General features: G+C 42.6%; 1 protein-coding gene across 2 annotated transcripts in view; it reads left to right on the top strand.

The window, feature by feature from the left end:
- MGAT4D (MGAT4 family member D) overlaps window positions 1-12112 on the top strand; it is a 47841-nt gene extending 35729 nt beyond the window's left edge. For both annotated transcript variants that reach the window (XM_083520053.1, XM_083520054.1), the window contains 7 exons: window positions 1740-1870; window positions 3421-3528; window positions 6545-6738; window positions 7503-7581; window positions 9241-9319; window positions 10668-10780; window positions 11840-12112. In XM_083520053.1, coding sequence (XP_083376179.1) covers window positions 1740-1870; window positions 3421-3528; window positions 6545-6738; window positions 7503-7581; window positions 9241-9319; window positions 10668-10780; window positions 11840-11890 — 755 coding nt within the window. In that variant the 3' untranslated portion in view covers window positions 11891-12112. The remainder of the gene's footprint in view (window positions 1-1739; window positions 1871-3420; window positions 3529-6544; window positions 6739-7502; window positions 7582-9240; window positions 9320-10667; window positions 10781-11839) is intronic.
- The last annotated feature ends 2012 nt before the right edge of the window (window positions 12113-14124 follow it).

Raw genomic sequence — 14124 nt, 5'->3', positions numbered from 1 at the left:
TTGGACAATCATTGGATGCAGTTTCTTTTCTTATTAATTTATGGGAAATAGTTGACAGGTTGGAACAAGGAAATGTTGAACTCAACATTATGACAGCATAATGATTTATAAACCTATGAGGCAGATCCAAGGACAATGAGTGGAATTAACCTGTAACGGAACCAAAATAGAGTATCTGTAGGTCTGTGCAGGTTGTTAAGTTCTTCCATTAATAAATCACCTTGATCAAACAAAGAAAGCAAAACATGGCCCAAGTAAATTTGCAGGTACTTAGATTACATATAATCTCCAGAACTTGCATTTAGAAACAATGCAAAATACTGCATAAGCAACTGTTGGAACAACAACAACTAGTTCTGCATGTTTTGTTCTTCCTTCAGGGTTCATCTTATCTGGTTAAGGGAGTATTACAGCTTGTAAGGGGCATTGTTTTTTAACCGCGTATGCTGTTCATTCATAGTTGAATGCTTTCATGCCCCACTTTGATTTTGTTTGAATGCTAAGCATTGAAATCAATGGGACTCAGAAGAGCTTGACTTTGGCTGGATTGTGCCCTAAATCTTTCATGCCCCACTTTGATTTTGTTTGAATACTAAGTATTGGATTCAATGGGACTCAGAAGATCTTTACTTTGGCTGGATTGTGCCCTAAATCTTTCATTCCCCACTTTGATTTTGTTTGAATGCTAAGCATTGAATTCAGTGGGACTCAGAAGAGCTTGACTTTGGCTGGATTGTGCCCTAAATCTGGCTGCGCTTCAAGAAACAATATGAGAACTGAAATACAGCCACCTTCAAAATTTGCACTCATCTGAATTTTGCAATGCTGTTCTCCAACCAGCCAACATTTACAAAAAAGCATATATTAGGTGGAAGTGTGCATAAAATTCCATACATTAGAAAATATAACATACAAATATGCATTATGTTAGGAGAAAGTGCTTGTAAAAATGTGTACATTAGCCACAGCTGTATGCAAAAATGTGTACATTAGAAGAAATTTGCAGCAAAATTCTGATGAATTTTCATGAGGATTCTTTTAAAAAACCCACACAGATTGCAGCAGATATATGAAGAACAGAATTTAAGATGGGAAAAATGAGATACTGCGAGAACTAAAATGAACAGATCTTTCCATCCCTACTTGTATCTACTCTGAACTTGAGGCCAGTTGTTGCAGGTCCTGGTTAGATTTATAGGATCATTTGCAGTTTTTGAAGCCCATGGATGTAGATAGAATGTTTACATGGATTAGACCAATTGTTTGTCCTCTCAACCTTGCCTGCCTTGTTAAAATCTGGCAGAAAAGGATTGACTGGATGGGTCCAGCAAGTGGTGCACAAGTGGTGCATGCCTTGCTGTGAGAGGGAAAGATGCTCACTACCTTGAGAAAGCAGGTGGTGCCATCCCTCCTGAAGAGGTCATCATGGACCATGAATTACTACCACCTAGGGATGGGTGATAAATTCAATTCAGTTAGCATTTAAAGGCGAACGTACTCAATTCATACACGATACAAACTGAAACAAAACCATCCTTCAAAATTTGCACATCTCTAAATTTTGCAGTGCAGTTCTCTGGTCAAATGATATGCACAAAAAATGCATACAGTAGCGTAAAGTGTGCATAAAACTGCATATAATCATGGAAACAACATGCACAAATGCATTCTTTTGTGCTTTACTGTGCAGTATGGAAAGTTGTGATTTACCTCTCCCTTTTTGAAAACATCATTTTCAGGAAAATTATTCCGATGCAGAGACTTGCCGCTGATAGTTGAATTTTTGTTAATGTTCTACAAAGATAAGCCAATTGACTGGCTTCTAGACCACTTACTTTGGGTTAAAGTTTGCAGTCCAGAGAAAGATGCAGTAAGTACTACAATTATTAACAAAAGTAAGTTGCATGGGGTTGGGGCAGATGGGCAAACACTGACAATACAATTACATTTTAGAACAAAAAGAGAAGGAAATTGTTGCTGATTGCTTACACAACTGGAATTTCAAAACAACCATTGGGCAAATGGACAGCATGAGTTCACAATAATTAACTCAACCAAATTCCATAAATTTCAGTGCAATCATGTCACCTCACTATGAAAAAATGCATATTCCATTATTATGTAAGTTTGAATGTAATATACTGTAACATGACAGAAACAGAAATGATGAACACAATTAAAATACAAAATTGCTGTTATGTACAAAATAATTTAATAAATCCAATTTAAGCGGTTGATCATTTGCATTTTATCTGTTGATATTATTGTGGTTTTTTAATTGGTTTTCAATTTTGGTTAGTCACCTTAGATATGTTATGGGTATTTTATTTTAAAACCAATTTATAAGTAACACAGTAAGTTGATACAAGCTAGATTTGTGCACAAGTATTTGCATGTGATATTCCATTAGAATTATACATCTGAGTTTATATATTATTCTGTCATTTTCAAGACTGGTATTGCTTTGCATATTTTAATAAGATGTGGTTTGTTTGTTTATTTATTACTTACATATAGATCTAGGCTTTTCCTTGATTGAACTCAAGGTATAATACTCTATTCCCCCCTCCCCCATTTAATCCCCACAACAACCCTCTGAAGCAGGTTAGATTGAGAGGTAGTGACTGGCCCAATATTGCCCAGAGAGCTTCATAGCTGAGTGGGAATTTGAACTCTAGTTTCCCAGGTCTTAGTCCAACACTTAAAGCACTATGCCACACTGAATCCTACTAAAACCATATCTGCTGGAATATTGGACCTAATTTTGAAGTTGATCATTTGAGTTGATCTGTAATTAAACAGTTAATCCTACATTTTAAAAAATCTTACTCTTTCCCTTATTCATTGTTGGCACATAAATACTAAACTTGAATTGAATTTGTGTGTAGTCTTTTTCAACAAATATCTTTAAAGTTAACTAGAAGCCTACAACCAAGGAATTGGGTGGTTAGTTTAAATTGATATATGTATGATATTTCTTTAATGCTTATCCCATCCCACCCCTGGCTACTGTGTCTTAGCTCTGATTGCTTCCTTAGGGTTGCAGCACTTCCAGTAAAACAGGCTTTAAGCACTGTGACATTTCTTTAGAGCCCCTCTCTCACTAGTCTCTACTTGCTTCAGTTCCTTGTCTCATCTACATGTTGAGTGAAGACATCCCTGTCCCCCTCTTAAGTGTGAACACTGTGAAAATGCAGCAAGCAACACAAGCAGAGGGACAATGACCTTGCTGAGTTGGTAATGTGAGAACAAGATAAGACAGTTCATCACCACAAGCATAACAAAGTATAGGTGGTTTGTTCACCTGTGACGGAATATAGTTTGCAAGAGAAAGTTATAAATATATAGAGAAACTGAAATGCAGCTGAATGTGGTTGCCTCTTTCTGTTGTTGTTTTACATTAAATGGTTTCGTTTTCAGAGACACTGTGAACGGCAAAAGACCTATTTGCGCATCCGTTATAGGCCATCTCTCTTTCAGCATGTGGGAATTCATTCTTCTTTGGCTGGGAAGATACAGAAATTGAAGGTAAGTTCTATTAGTCATTTGCTTCTTTCTCAACATCACGGTGTCAATAGGGTAGAAATACAACCGTCACCAAGTTCAAAGAGAAGGCAAATAAAGTGCTAGAGACTTTGTGGATGCAATGCACAGATGCCAAGGCTAGTCCCCTGCCCTGCACAGTGTCTGCTAGCAAAACAAATCACAGTCTCCAATTGCCGTTAGTGATTGGGTGATTATTCATGGTGGGAGTGCTCAAGAATGCAAGTACACCTGCTTGGATGTTACCTCACCCCTCTTTAGCTTACAGCTGAAGAATGTAGGGCTTGCCAGCTCCTTGACCCCCAGCAGCCAAGAGGTGGAATTACAGGGTATTTTCAGAGCTACACAGAGCTGACATTTTCAGCAGGGGATTATGGGTCTGGCCCAACAATCAATAGCTGCATGTGTTTTATAGTTTGAGAGTTTACTCTGAACTGGCTGCCCTAGCCTTCTGTTTCTCCCACCCATTGTCCTGCCTTGCCCAAGGTAAGAATTATTTTCCGGAGGAAGTGGGGTAGATGAAATTGGTAGGGAGGGTAGGGAGGAATTTTGCTACTCAAGTGTTCAAGAAGTTGACTTTCCTGTGGTAGCACCACAACCATGGAACACCCTCCCTAGAGCAGTGTTTCCCAACCGGTGTTCCGCGGCACACTAGTGTGCCGCCGGACGTTGCCTAGTGTGCCGTGGGAGGGAGGCGGGCGAGTCGGGCTAATCCTCCGGCCCCGCTCCCCCGGGGAACATGCCCCGTCATCCGCTTCTGCCTTGCTCCCTGTGACAGGAATTCCCAAAACTGCATCAGCACCTGCCGCTTGCCCAGCAGCCCCGGCGCTGCCTTGCGCCCGGCGCCCCCGCCATCCTCGGCGCAGGGAGCGAGGGGCGCGCAGGCAGGCGCTGCCCGGCGGAGCGACGGCTCCTTCCGAGCGGCTGGCAGTGTCTGGGCATGACTGGCCTCCCGCCTGGTCCTGCGGCGGCTGCAGACGCGGCCGAAGCAGCGCAGGGAAGGAGACGCCCGGCCGCCCAGCCCAGCCCCGCACGCTCCCACTCTCTCTCGGCGGCCGGGGAGCGGGGCCAAAGCGGGCCCCCACCTGAGTGGCGGCTGCGTGAGCCAATAGGCGAGCTGGGGCAGAGGGGGAGGCGGGGCTCCGGAGAACAAAGGAGGGAGGGGGCACCCAGGAGAAGGGGGCGGGGCGGGAGGAGCGGGGAGCGCGGCGCTGCGCCCGGGACGCCCCAGTTCCGCCGGGTTAGAAGCCGGCGGCCTACCTCTGCTGGCCGTGGAAGGCAGCCGGGTCTGGGTCGCGCCCCGAGAGTGGCGGGGTCCGCGCACAGCCTGCCCTCCAGGCTGGGAAGTGGCTCCTAGGCTCCGCCTGAAGCCACGCAGAGCCCGCAACGCGCCCTCGTTCTGCTGCCTCCTCCCACCCCGGCAAGGGGAAGGGAAAAAACTTTCACTTTTGTGCGTCCCTCCCGGCGTGACGCTGCGCGCTGACGTCACGGGGCGGGGCTTTAATGGTGGTGTGCCGCGAGATTTTTTTCCGGTAAACAGGTGTGCCGTTGCCCAAAAATGTTTGGGAAACACTGCCCTAGAGGGTGTTGTACACTGCCTGGGAATCCATCTAGATGAAAGGTGGTTTGGAAATTTAAAAAATATATATAATTGAATGGTTGATAGTTCAATCTGAGAAGCTCAATTAATTTTAGGGCTTAGCAGCTGAGTGTAGTTTGCCCGTCCCTAACGGCCATAGATCTATGGGTCACTGTTTCTTCTTTAGAGATGAATGAATACCTCTTGTTTTTATATCCCACCCTGCAAAGTGGCTGAAATTTTGGGCTCGTCTGCACGCAGGCAAAGTTTCTTTCCAAAAATGGTGCATAAAATGTAAAGATTTGTTTAGATGATCTATATATGCGTGACATGCACGGAATGGGAGCGAGATAATAGCAGCAGGTTTCATTCTCAGGGCTGGCCCAAAACATTTTGCTTCCTGAGTTGGAGCACCACATTTGTCCAAAGGCAAGGTGCACAATAACCAAGAGTGACTATGTTATTTTGGAACTGGAGGCAAAAAATCTCACATGCACCTCTGTTTTGGAATAAAATTACAACAATAAATTAAGTAACTTGGAATTAGCTGCTCTTTCATACTCCCCAAATCAGCTGCCCGAGGTAGCCATCTCACTCTGCCAGATGGTAGGGCTGGCTCTGCAACAATCAGTGTAACTTTTTTCAGTTAGGCTGTGGTAGCACATTCTGTTCCACTGCGAGTGCCATCCAGAGCTGCATACTTGTACATCTGCCCAGGCTGCTAACTGTTGATGGGCAACTCTAAGGCTTCTGCTCTGTCTTCTTATGGTTCTATATTTTTATAACAGATTTGCACCAGGTGTTCATTCAGATAGAAAACTATCCAGACAGCCTTTCAAATAAAGGACTGTCCCATATGAAATAGGACATGTGGCTTTCTTTCTGCACCTGAGGTTCACCATCACAGTCTAATAAATGCATGTACAGTGGTACCTCGGGTTACATACGCTTCAGGTTACATACGCTTCAGGTTACAGACTCCGCTAACCCAGAAATAGTACCTCAGGTTAAGAACTTTGCTTCAGGATGAGAACAGAAATTGCACAGTGGCAGCACAGAGGTGGCAGGAGGCCCCATTAGCTAAAGTGGTGCTTCAGGTTAAGAACAGTTTCAGGTTAAGAAAGGACCTCCGGAATGAATTAAGTACTTAACCCGAGGTACCACTGTATGTTGATACCTGGATCTTACTTCTCTCCTACATGAATACCCTGTTCTTTCACTGGTTGTTTGAAAAGAGTTATAGTTTACACCTCATCAATGACTGCCACTGATTTTATTTGCAAAATGTTCAGTGATGCACCCATGACTATAATTTACAGCACATTTAAAGTATAAAGATTATGGTTTGTCTTTGCCATTCATTTTGTTGATAACTTTGTATTTCACTCTCTTTATATAAAAATATCCATTTATGTCTTACAGGATAGAGATTTCGGGAAAAATCCATTACTTACAGCACATGTCAACCCAGCTGCAGACCTGACTACAAGTCTAAAAGTATTCCAGCACTTTACCCTAGAAAAAGCTTATAAAGGAATAGAATTTTTCTGGGCTTTTGCTCCTGTGGCTGGAGATTATATTCTGTTCAGCTTTTGGCAGCCAATAAAAATAGAAAGGTAGGTATTAGGATACAGGAACATTTCCCCTAATTTGTTTCTCGTCCAAATTGCCTTCCCCAAGCTCTTTAATCTCTCCCATGGGTGAAAAAGCTGGACATTGGGATGGGGGAGAAATTCAGCTCAGTTTGCATTTGCAGTCTAATCTACCTATTCTGCATTTCCTGAAACAATATGCAAACCAAGACACACTCATCCTTTGAAATTTGCATTTTTCTGAATTTTGCAATTAATTTATCGAACCAAATAATGAGTAAAAAAAATACATATTGTAGGCAAAGTGTGCTTAATGATGCATATACTAGTGAAAACCAGATAGTGAAAGCCAGATGGGCAGGGTATAAATAATAATAAAAAAGAAAAGAATATACAAAAAAACAAACAAAATTTAAAACAAAGTTTTAAAAACAAGCTGATGTGGAAATGTGGAGAACTTAACTTAAATCTGAGAACCTGAAATTGACTCATTCAACTATCCCTATTTGAGAAAAACATATTTGATGGAGAAAGAAGTAGGCACTGTAGCTCATCACTCCTCTGATTGAATTTACAGTTCTCTGTATCTTATTTGTATTTTTAAAGAAGAATACAATGCATTGGCAGAGTGTTATCTACCATATAACTTCCACCCTCAGTCTGTTTATACTCTTTCTTCCATCTGTAAAATATTCCCAGAGAACATTAAGTGGAAGACCTGTCATAAAATAACTATAAGTTAAATATTTAATGCATTATTAAATTTGCCCCAATAATGTGTTTTGCAGGTACCTTTTTAAAAGCGGAAATGTCGAACATCCAGGAGATATAATAGTTGATGCTACTGTAGAAGTTTTACCTAATGCTGTAAGTATGTCAGCTCTCACATAAATATAAAGCATTTCAAATCTTATTATTAATATTAGGGAGAAGTCTTGCTCTTTTCTTAAAATTCCTGGCCAGCAGTCATAACCTGTCAGGATGTTACCATCTCAACCTCATACGGGACAGTTTTGTCAAAATTCTGCTCAGAGATAAGCATCTCTCCCGTTTTATCTCATCCAGGCACTGCTTCTGATCTGACTTCGGCATGTTGTGGCAGAATGTGTTTGACTGCCATGGCCTTTGGTAGCACTGCAGAAGTCAACTTTGACTGAAAACCATGGCTGCTGCCATAGTGCAAAACAATAATTAAAAAAGACAATCAGTTATTGGAGCAGAGAGCAGTCTTTGAGGACCAGTCTTACAAGGCGCAGGCACTTATATTTTAAAACATTATCTTCTATATATGGGTATATTGCTCTGATAGCACCTTGTTTGTTTGATCAGCTAAAAAAAAAGGGGGGGGGAGAAACGGAAGTTGGGCCTGCCTTGTAAAATTTCCTCCTGCAGATCTTTTGACTAGCAATCTTTACAGTGGTACCTGAAGCACCACTTTAGCTAATGGGGCCTCCTGCTGCTGCCGCACCGCCGGAGCATGATTTCTGTTCTCATCCTGAAGCAAAGTTCTTAACCCATGGTACTATTTCTGGGTTAGCGGAGTCTGTAGCCTGATGCGTATGTAACCTGAAGCATCTGTAACCCGAGGTACCACTGTATTTGTTGTAACCCAGGGATGGGGGACCTGTGACCCTGCAGGTGCTGTTGGACTCCAACTTGGGGAAGAGCTGTAGCTCAGTGATAAAGCACCTGCCTTGCAAGCAGAAGGTTCCCTGTTCAATCCCTGATGGCATCTCCAGGCAGGGTTGGGAGATACTCCTGCCTGAAATCCTGGAGAGGCAATTACAGTCAGTGTAGACACTATTGAGCTACATGGACCAATTGCTGCTTCCTACATTCCTACCTCCTGTCATCCTCAAGTAGCATGACCAATGCTCAGGGATGATGGGAGTGGTGGCCCAGAAATGTTTGGAAGACCACATGTTGCCTATACTGTTGTAGTCAACTGAGGTAATTGGCCCAGGAAGTGTTCAGTGGTTCTGTTGCGTTGTACACAACTGAGAACCCAGCTTATGGAACATATTGCAAATTGATAGCCAGTTTACTGACGGTTGCCAGATATGTACTCACCAGAGCTTGGAAGAAAAGCAAATCTCTGGGTTTAATACATTGTGCTTTGAAACAATAGTGAACATACTGGTATAGTATAAATGAATATGGGAAGGTAAGCTGTCAGCCAAAACTTTTATGCAACTAAGGATCCCTTGATTAATTATTGGAATTCCACTGATTCTCTTATTTGAAAATTGTCCTTAAACATGTAAAAACTGAGAGAAAGAAAACACTGAAAAGAGTATGTGACTGTATATAGTGAATAACTTTGCCCAGGGAAAGTTAAAATATGTTAACAGCATACATAGTTGTTACAAACTAATTTAAAACTGGAATTGATTAGTTGGATATCCTGGGTTATCACATGGCTAGCACTATTGGTTGGGGAGATTTGCAAAAGGGAAATGTGCACAATAAGGCTTGGCTTTCCTCTTGGAAAACTAGTTAGGTTTTCTTTCTTTTTATTTGTTACAGGAGATAGACATACAGGCTGCAGGAGGCAATTCAGGGAATTTTAAAATCGCAAAAACTCAGGATGGATATTTTCAAATAGGTAAAAATATATATATTCTTAGATGGTTTCAGCTTGGTTTTTATATTCTTCTAAACTGCAGCACAGCTTAAAGTTTTGCAATAATTTAGGGGGTGGGATCCAAAAGTTGTACTCCTTTCATGACAATGTTGCATGAGAAAGTCGAAATCATTTATTTTAATACCGATTAGAATGTGATTGTGCTTATGTAGCCAAAACCACATTACTTCATTCAAGAAAGAGGTATTAGCAGCTGGGGGGGGGTAGGGCTAAGGGTAGACAACAAAAACAGCCAATCAGAGCAGGAAGACAGGAAGAAGAAATGGGGGAAAGACATGGAGATATGGAAGGAGAGAAGGGAGGGAGAGAGGGAGGGACAGGGGATATAAAGGTTGGATGTCTCAAGAAAGCAACACAACACAAGAGAGAAGAAAGGGGTAGCAAGATTGTGTTTAGTGTTGGAACATTGGAGGGGCTTGATGTGTGAATGCTTCCCTGCCAACCCAGTGACTGCATGGTAGAGACAGAATTTCAGCTCACTTATTGCATAGCCAACTCTAGTCTGCATGACAAAGTCATGTCAAGTGTGCATTACTGTGCAAGCATGCACATCGCTTCAGTCTGACTTCTAACCTTAATGGTCTGTTCTCCTATCACAGTGTCCTTAGCATGTTTGGCTGTAGGCTGCACCTATGGTAAAGAACATTGCCTTATCAAAGAAAGGGTGTGGCCTCATCCCAGCCTGTAAAAGGCTATCATTGGGGGACTGAAAATTGCATCTAGTCGTGACTTTGCCTTAGTCGAAAGAGATTGTGACAGCATAAATTAGGGGCATCTGATTTTCTCTGATACCTGCTCCACTCTGTAACCTTCTGTTCTGTGTCTAATATCATTCTGTTCTGGAAGGTCCCTCCACCCTCAAGAGTAGCTTTGCTGAGGAGCAGGGATGCAAAGAGCCCATTTGGGTTGAGGGGATTGTCGAAACTTGGATGTCCCAGTTGTTGAAAATTGCATGCGCCAAAGCACTTTCCACAAAGGCAAAGCCACCATTGGCTACAACCTAGAGCAAGGCAATAACACCTTTTTACAAACCGCTATGCAGGATCATGAATTGGAAACAAAAGTCACAGGTTTGCATTGCACAATTTTAACATTACAAAGATATGCACCAAGGTTCTACTTTAATATGATAGTATGCCCACTTCAGTGATGTCTCATTAAGACGTAAAAAAAATGCAATATTCATTTATTTAACTTTGTACCTTATTTGATGTAATATAAAATAAGATTTTTTTTTTTATATTTACTATTCTGGGAAAATAGGTTTATTACAACATATACCAAAAATAATGTTTTCATTCACATATAGGCACATTCAAAAATGGAATAGCAGATGGCATCGTCAACCCAAGCTTAGGAAATATAAAAGCTCTTCGTTTATCTATCCATTCTAGTTCTGCTACGTGGTTGTTACTGAGTGAGGTAAGCATGTAGGAATAAAGAACTAGTCAAAAGATAATTAACGGAGTACTCCTAACCTCAGATCTGTTCGTTGGAAGGGGTTAAGATGGAGCAGAAATACCCCTCTGCCAGGGGAGAGGAGCTCTGATGACGAGGCATCTGTGCCTGCAAACCCTCAGTACAACTATAGATAATTCAGCATTTATAATTTGCCGTCAGTGGTGTTTCCACAGTTGGTACGCTCTGAAATGGGGCATTCTAGGGACAGTGTCATGTCAGAGGCAGCCTAGGGACCATGAGATCCAAAGACCCTCAATTCCCCCCAAGAAACCCAGGGTTGCACCCATTAACTGTGCAAACATGGAGGTGGCATAGGTTTCTTTGAACTGCTCATATCAAGCAGGGATTGAAGAGATGAAATTAAAGTCCCTGTCGCCGGGTACATAGAGGGGAAGAGTGGCTGGGACCCTGCAGGTAAGCTGCATCACCCCACCTGCTGAAGGCCTTGAAAACCCAGCTATTCAGCAAGCAACTGCACCTGGCAGCCCATTGACAGCAACTGAAAGAGTCTGAAGCCATCACAGCAGCCATCCATGGGAGAGGCAGCTTACCTCTCTAAATCAATAAAAATACATAGCAAACTGAGGCTCTGCGCCCCTAACAAAAGGCCTGCCCCCCCAATCCTGGCTATGCCCATGCAGCCATCTCTTCCTAACTGAACATAGTTCATCTCCCCCCCCCCCGCCCCGCACCAATCAGAACCATTGGGGTGAATTTAGCAAATGAAAAAACTGCTATGAAGAAAAGAAAATTTAAAAAACAACATTTCCAAAGCTTTGTCTTTACTGTTAATTCTTCTGGTGTGTTTTTTTTTGGGGGGGGCCAACATCTTCAGACAGAATTGTTAATACTGATTAGTCTGTAAAATTTGACATTTTTCTACCTACACAATATCTTACTGAGAGATTTGGAGGAAACAACTGCAAATTATGTAAAGATATTATAAGCAAACAAACCAAGAAAAATGTTTTCAGTATTCCATAAATGTTGACAAATAAATTCTCATTTCTTTTTATGTAGATATTCATAAAGATGCAGTGGGAAGAGAATAAGAAAGAAACACTTCTTTGAAAATATGAAAATCTTGAATGCTACATGGAAGCAAGGCCATCTAGTGGCAGCAGCAAAACTGTCAACTATAAAATGTAATCTCCTTCCTAATACAGTGTAGTAGGAGAGGGGATAATGTTACTTTAAATCTCATTAAATCTTATTTTTTTTTTGAAAAACTGATAATATATTGCCAACAGCCCCTTTGTAAATAAAAATACTTTCAATAGCTTAAACAAATAAGGATGCAGTCCTATCTACACATTCTAGGGTATAAAAACCCATAGGATTGCACTGTAAATGCCACATGTTAATTTATTGTACAGTAGATTAGCAATACACCTTTTTTATAAAAAAACCCCCATAGGGCATGATATTGCCAAAACTACATACCTTTAAAGTCGTATTACAACAGGTTTTTGTTTTTTTATCTGATCCCATTTTTCCCTAACCAGTTGCTCAGGTAACGGAACTGGAATTCTTTAACTTTATCTTCACAGCAGCCCTTTGAGGTAAGAGATGCAGTGACGCAAAGCAACTCAGTTTCCTTCATAACTAAAGCCCTCCCAAATGGACTGTATGTGATGTGGAAGTTTCATAATCAGATCTCCCAACATTATTTTTTTTCATAACAGCAGTCACATCTGGGGAGGGAGGCACTCAAAGACAGATTGAAGCAGCAGTCCTGGGAGAGGGCTTTTCAGCTTTTTCCTCTCTGCTGTTTTCCTAATTTGAATTGCCTGAAAGGAGCTACTGTTTACCCCACAAAGGGCTCAGGTGGGGGAAAATAATTTATTAGATTACTATGTAAAGTGCTCCTTTTTCCATGCAAAACACCCTTTCCCCTTGTTTCCCATCACCAAGCTTTTCCCTCCTGAACTCTGTGCATGCACAACCTAGGGCAATGTAGCCCCATGCTAAATCACCAGAGTAACAATTTACTTGTTGATGTTGGTGTGGTGTGATAGGTTGCTGAGTTCTATCTTATGTTCTATCAGGGCGATAGGGGTGTGGCTGCTGTCAACATGGGACAGCTTTTTCCAATATATTTTCCACACAAGTCAGTGGGAGGGAAATTTCCTGTGCCCGATCAGGGGCTGGAGTGTGGCCTTGCTTGGGGGGTGGGGGTGGGGCATAGGATTTGCCATCAGTGTGCACTTCTCCTATATCCCATCCACATCTTAACTCTGTTTAGTGTTGCTCAATGCCAGGGCTTCCTGGAATTAAACTTTGATGATCTGCATTTTAATTGTGAATGAGGGAGCAGGTTTGGCATGTATAACTGAGACCTTGGGATGATGGACTAGACCCTATGCTAGCCCAGCTGTGTCCGCCTGGGTTCTTGGCGCAGCACCGTTCCAGATGAGAGAGGGTGAGGCAGCACATGGGAGTTTTAATTGTCCATAAGAATTCAATCACCTTCACCAGCAGACCGATCCACAGGATGGCTCGTGGTGTTGGGCCAGAAATACAGAACCAGGATGTTGCTAGTGTGCCCTCCACCGTGCTGCTTCACAACCTCCCTAACCAAGTTGGCAGCAGAAGCCTCGGGTGCTATGTGGGAGAACCCCTTCAAAATAGCGTTTGGGGATTTCAGTATCCATGCCGAAGCTGCCTCATATGGGATGGCTTGGGGCTTTGTTGTCTCCATGTCAACCATGGAGCTGTCTCAGTACATCAATGCCCCAACCTATGTGGCTGGGCATGCCCTCAGCCTTGTCATTGTCATAGAGCAGATTACCGGTTGCTGATTGGAGGGCCCACTGTGAGTCTCTTGTCATGGACAGACCATTCTATGGTGAGTTTTGGGCTGAATGCAGCTATTCTGCAAGGGTGAGGGACCCACTGAGTTGGTCTACCCTTGGAGACTGATGGAGTCCTAAATGCTCTGGAAGATTTTCCAGCTGACATGACTGGTGGTCCCATCAAGGTTCTTGCCTCACTGATTACAGTCGATGCTCGGGTTGCGAATGTGATGCGTGCGGGAGGCACGTTCGCAACCCGCAGTGCTCACAACCTGCAGCGCTGTGTCTGCGCATGTACAGGTCGCGATTTGGCACTTTTGTGCATGAACAAAGCATGATTTAGTGCTTCTGTGCATGCACGAGCACTGAAACTCGGAAGTAACCCATTCCGGTACTTCCGGGTTCGGCGTGGTGCGCAACCTGAAAACGTACAACCTGAAGCATCTGCAACTCGAGGTATGACTGTACTTAGATCCATTCCAGTTTGGCTTCAGGCTTGGTCATGGCACC

Source organism: Podarcis liolepis (genome assembly GCF_965112155.1).
Source record: "Podarcis liolepis genome assembly, chromosome: 9".
NCBI classification, from domain to species: Eukaryota; Metazoa; Chordata; class Lepidosauria; order Squamata; family Lacertidae; genus Podarcis; species Podarcis liolepis.
The sequence above is the reverse complement of the archived record's forward strand: the minus strand, read 5'-3'. Positions and strand labels throughout refer to the sequence as shown.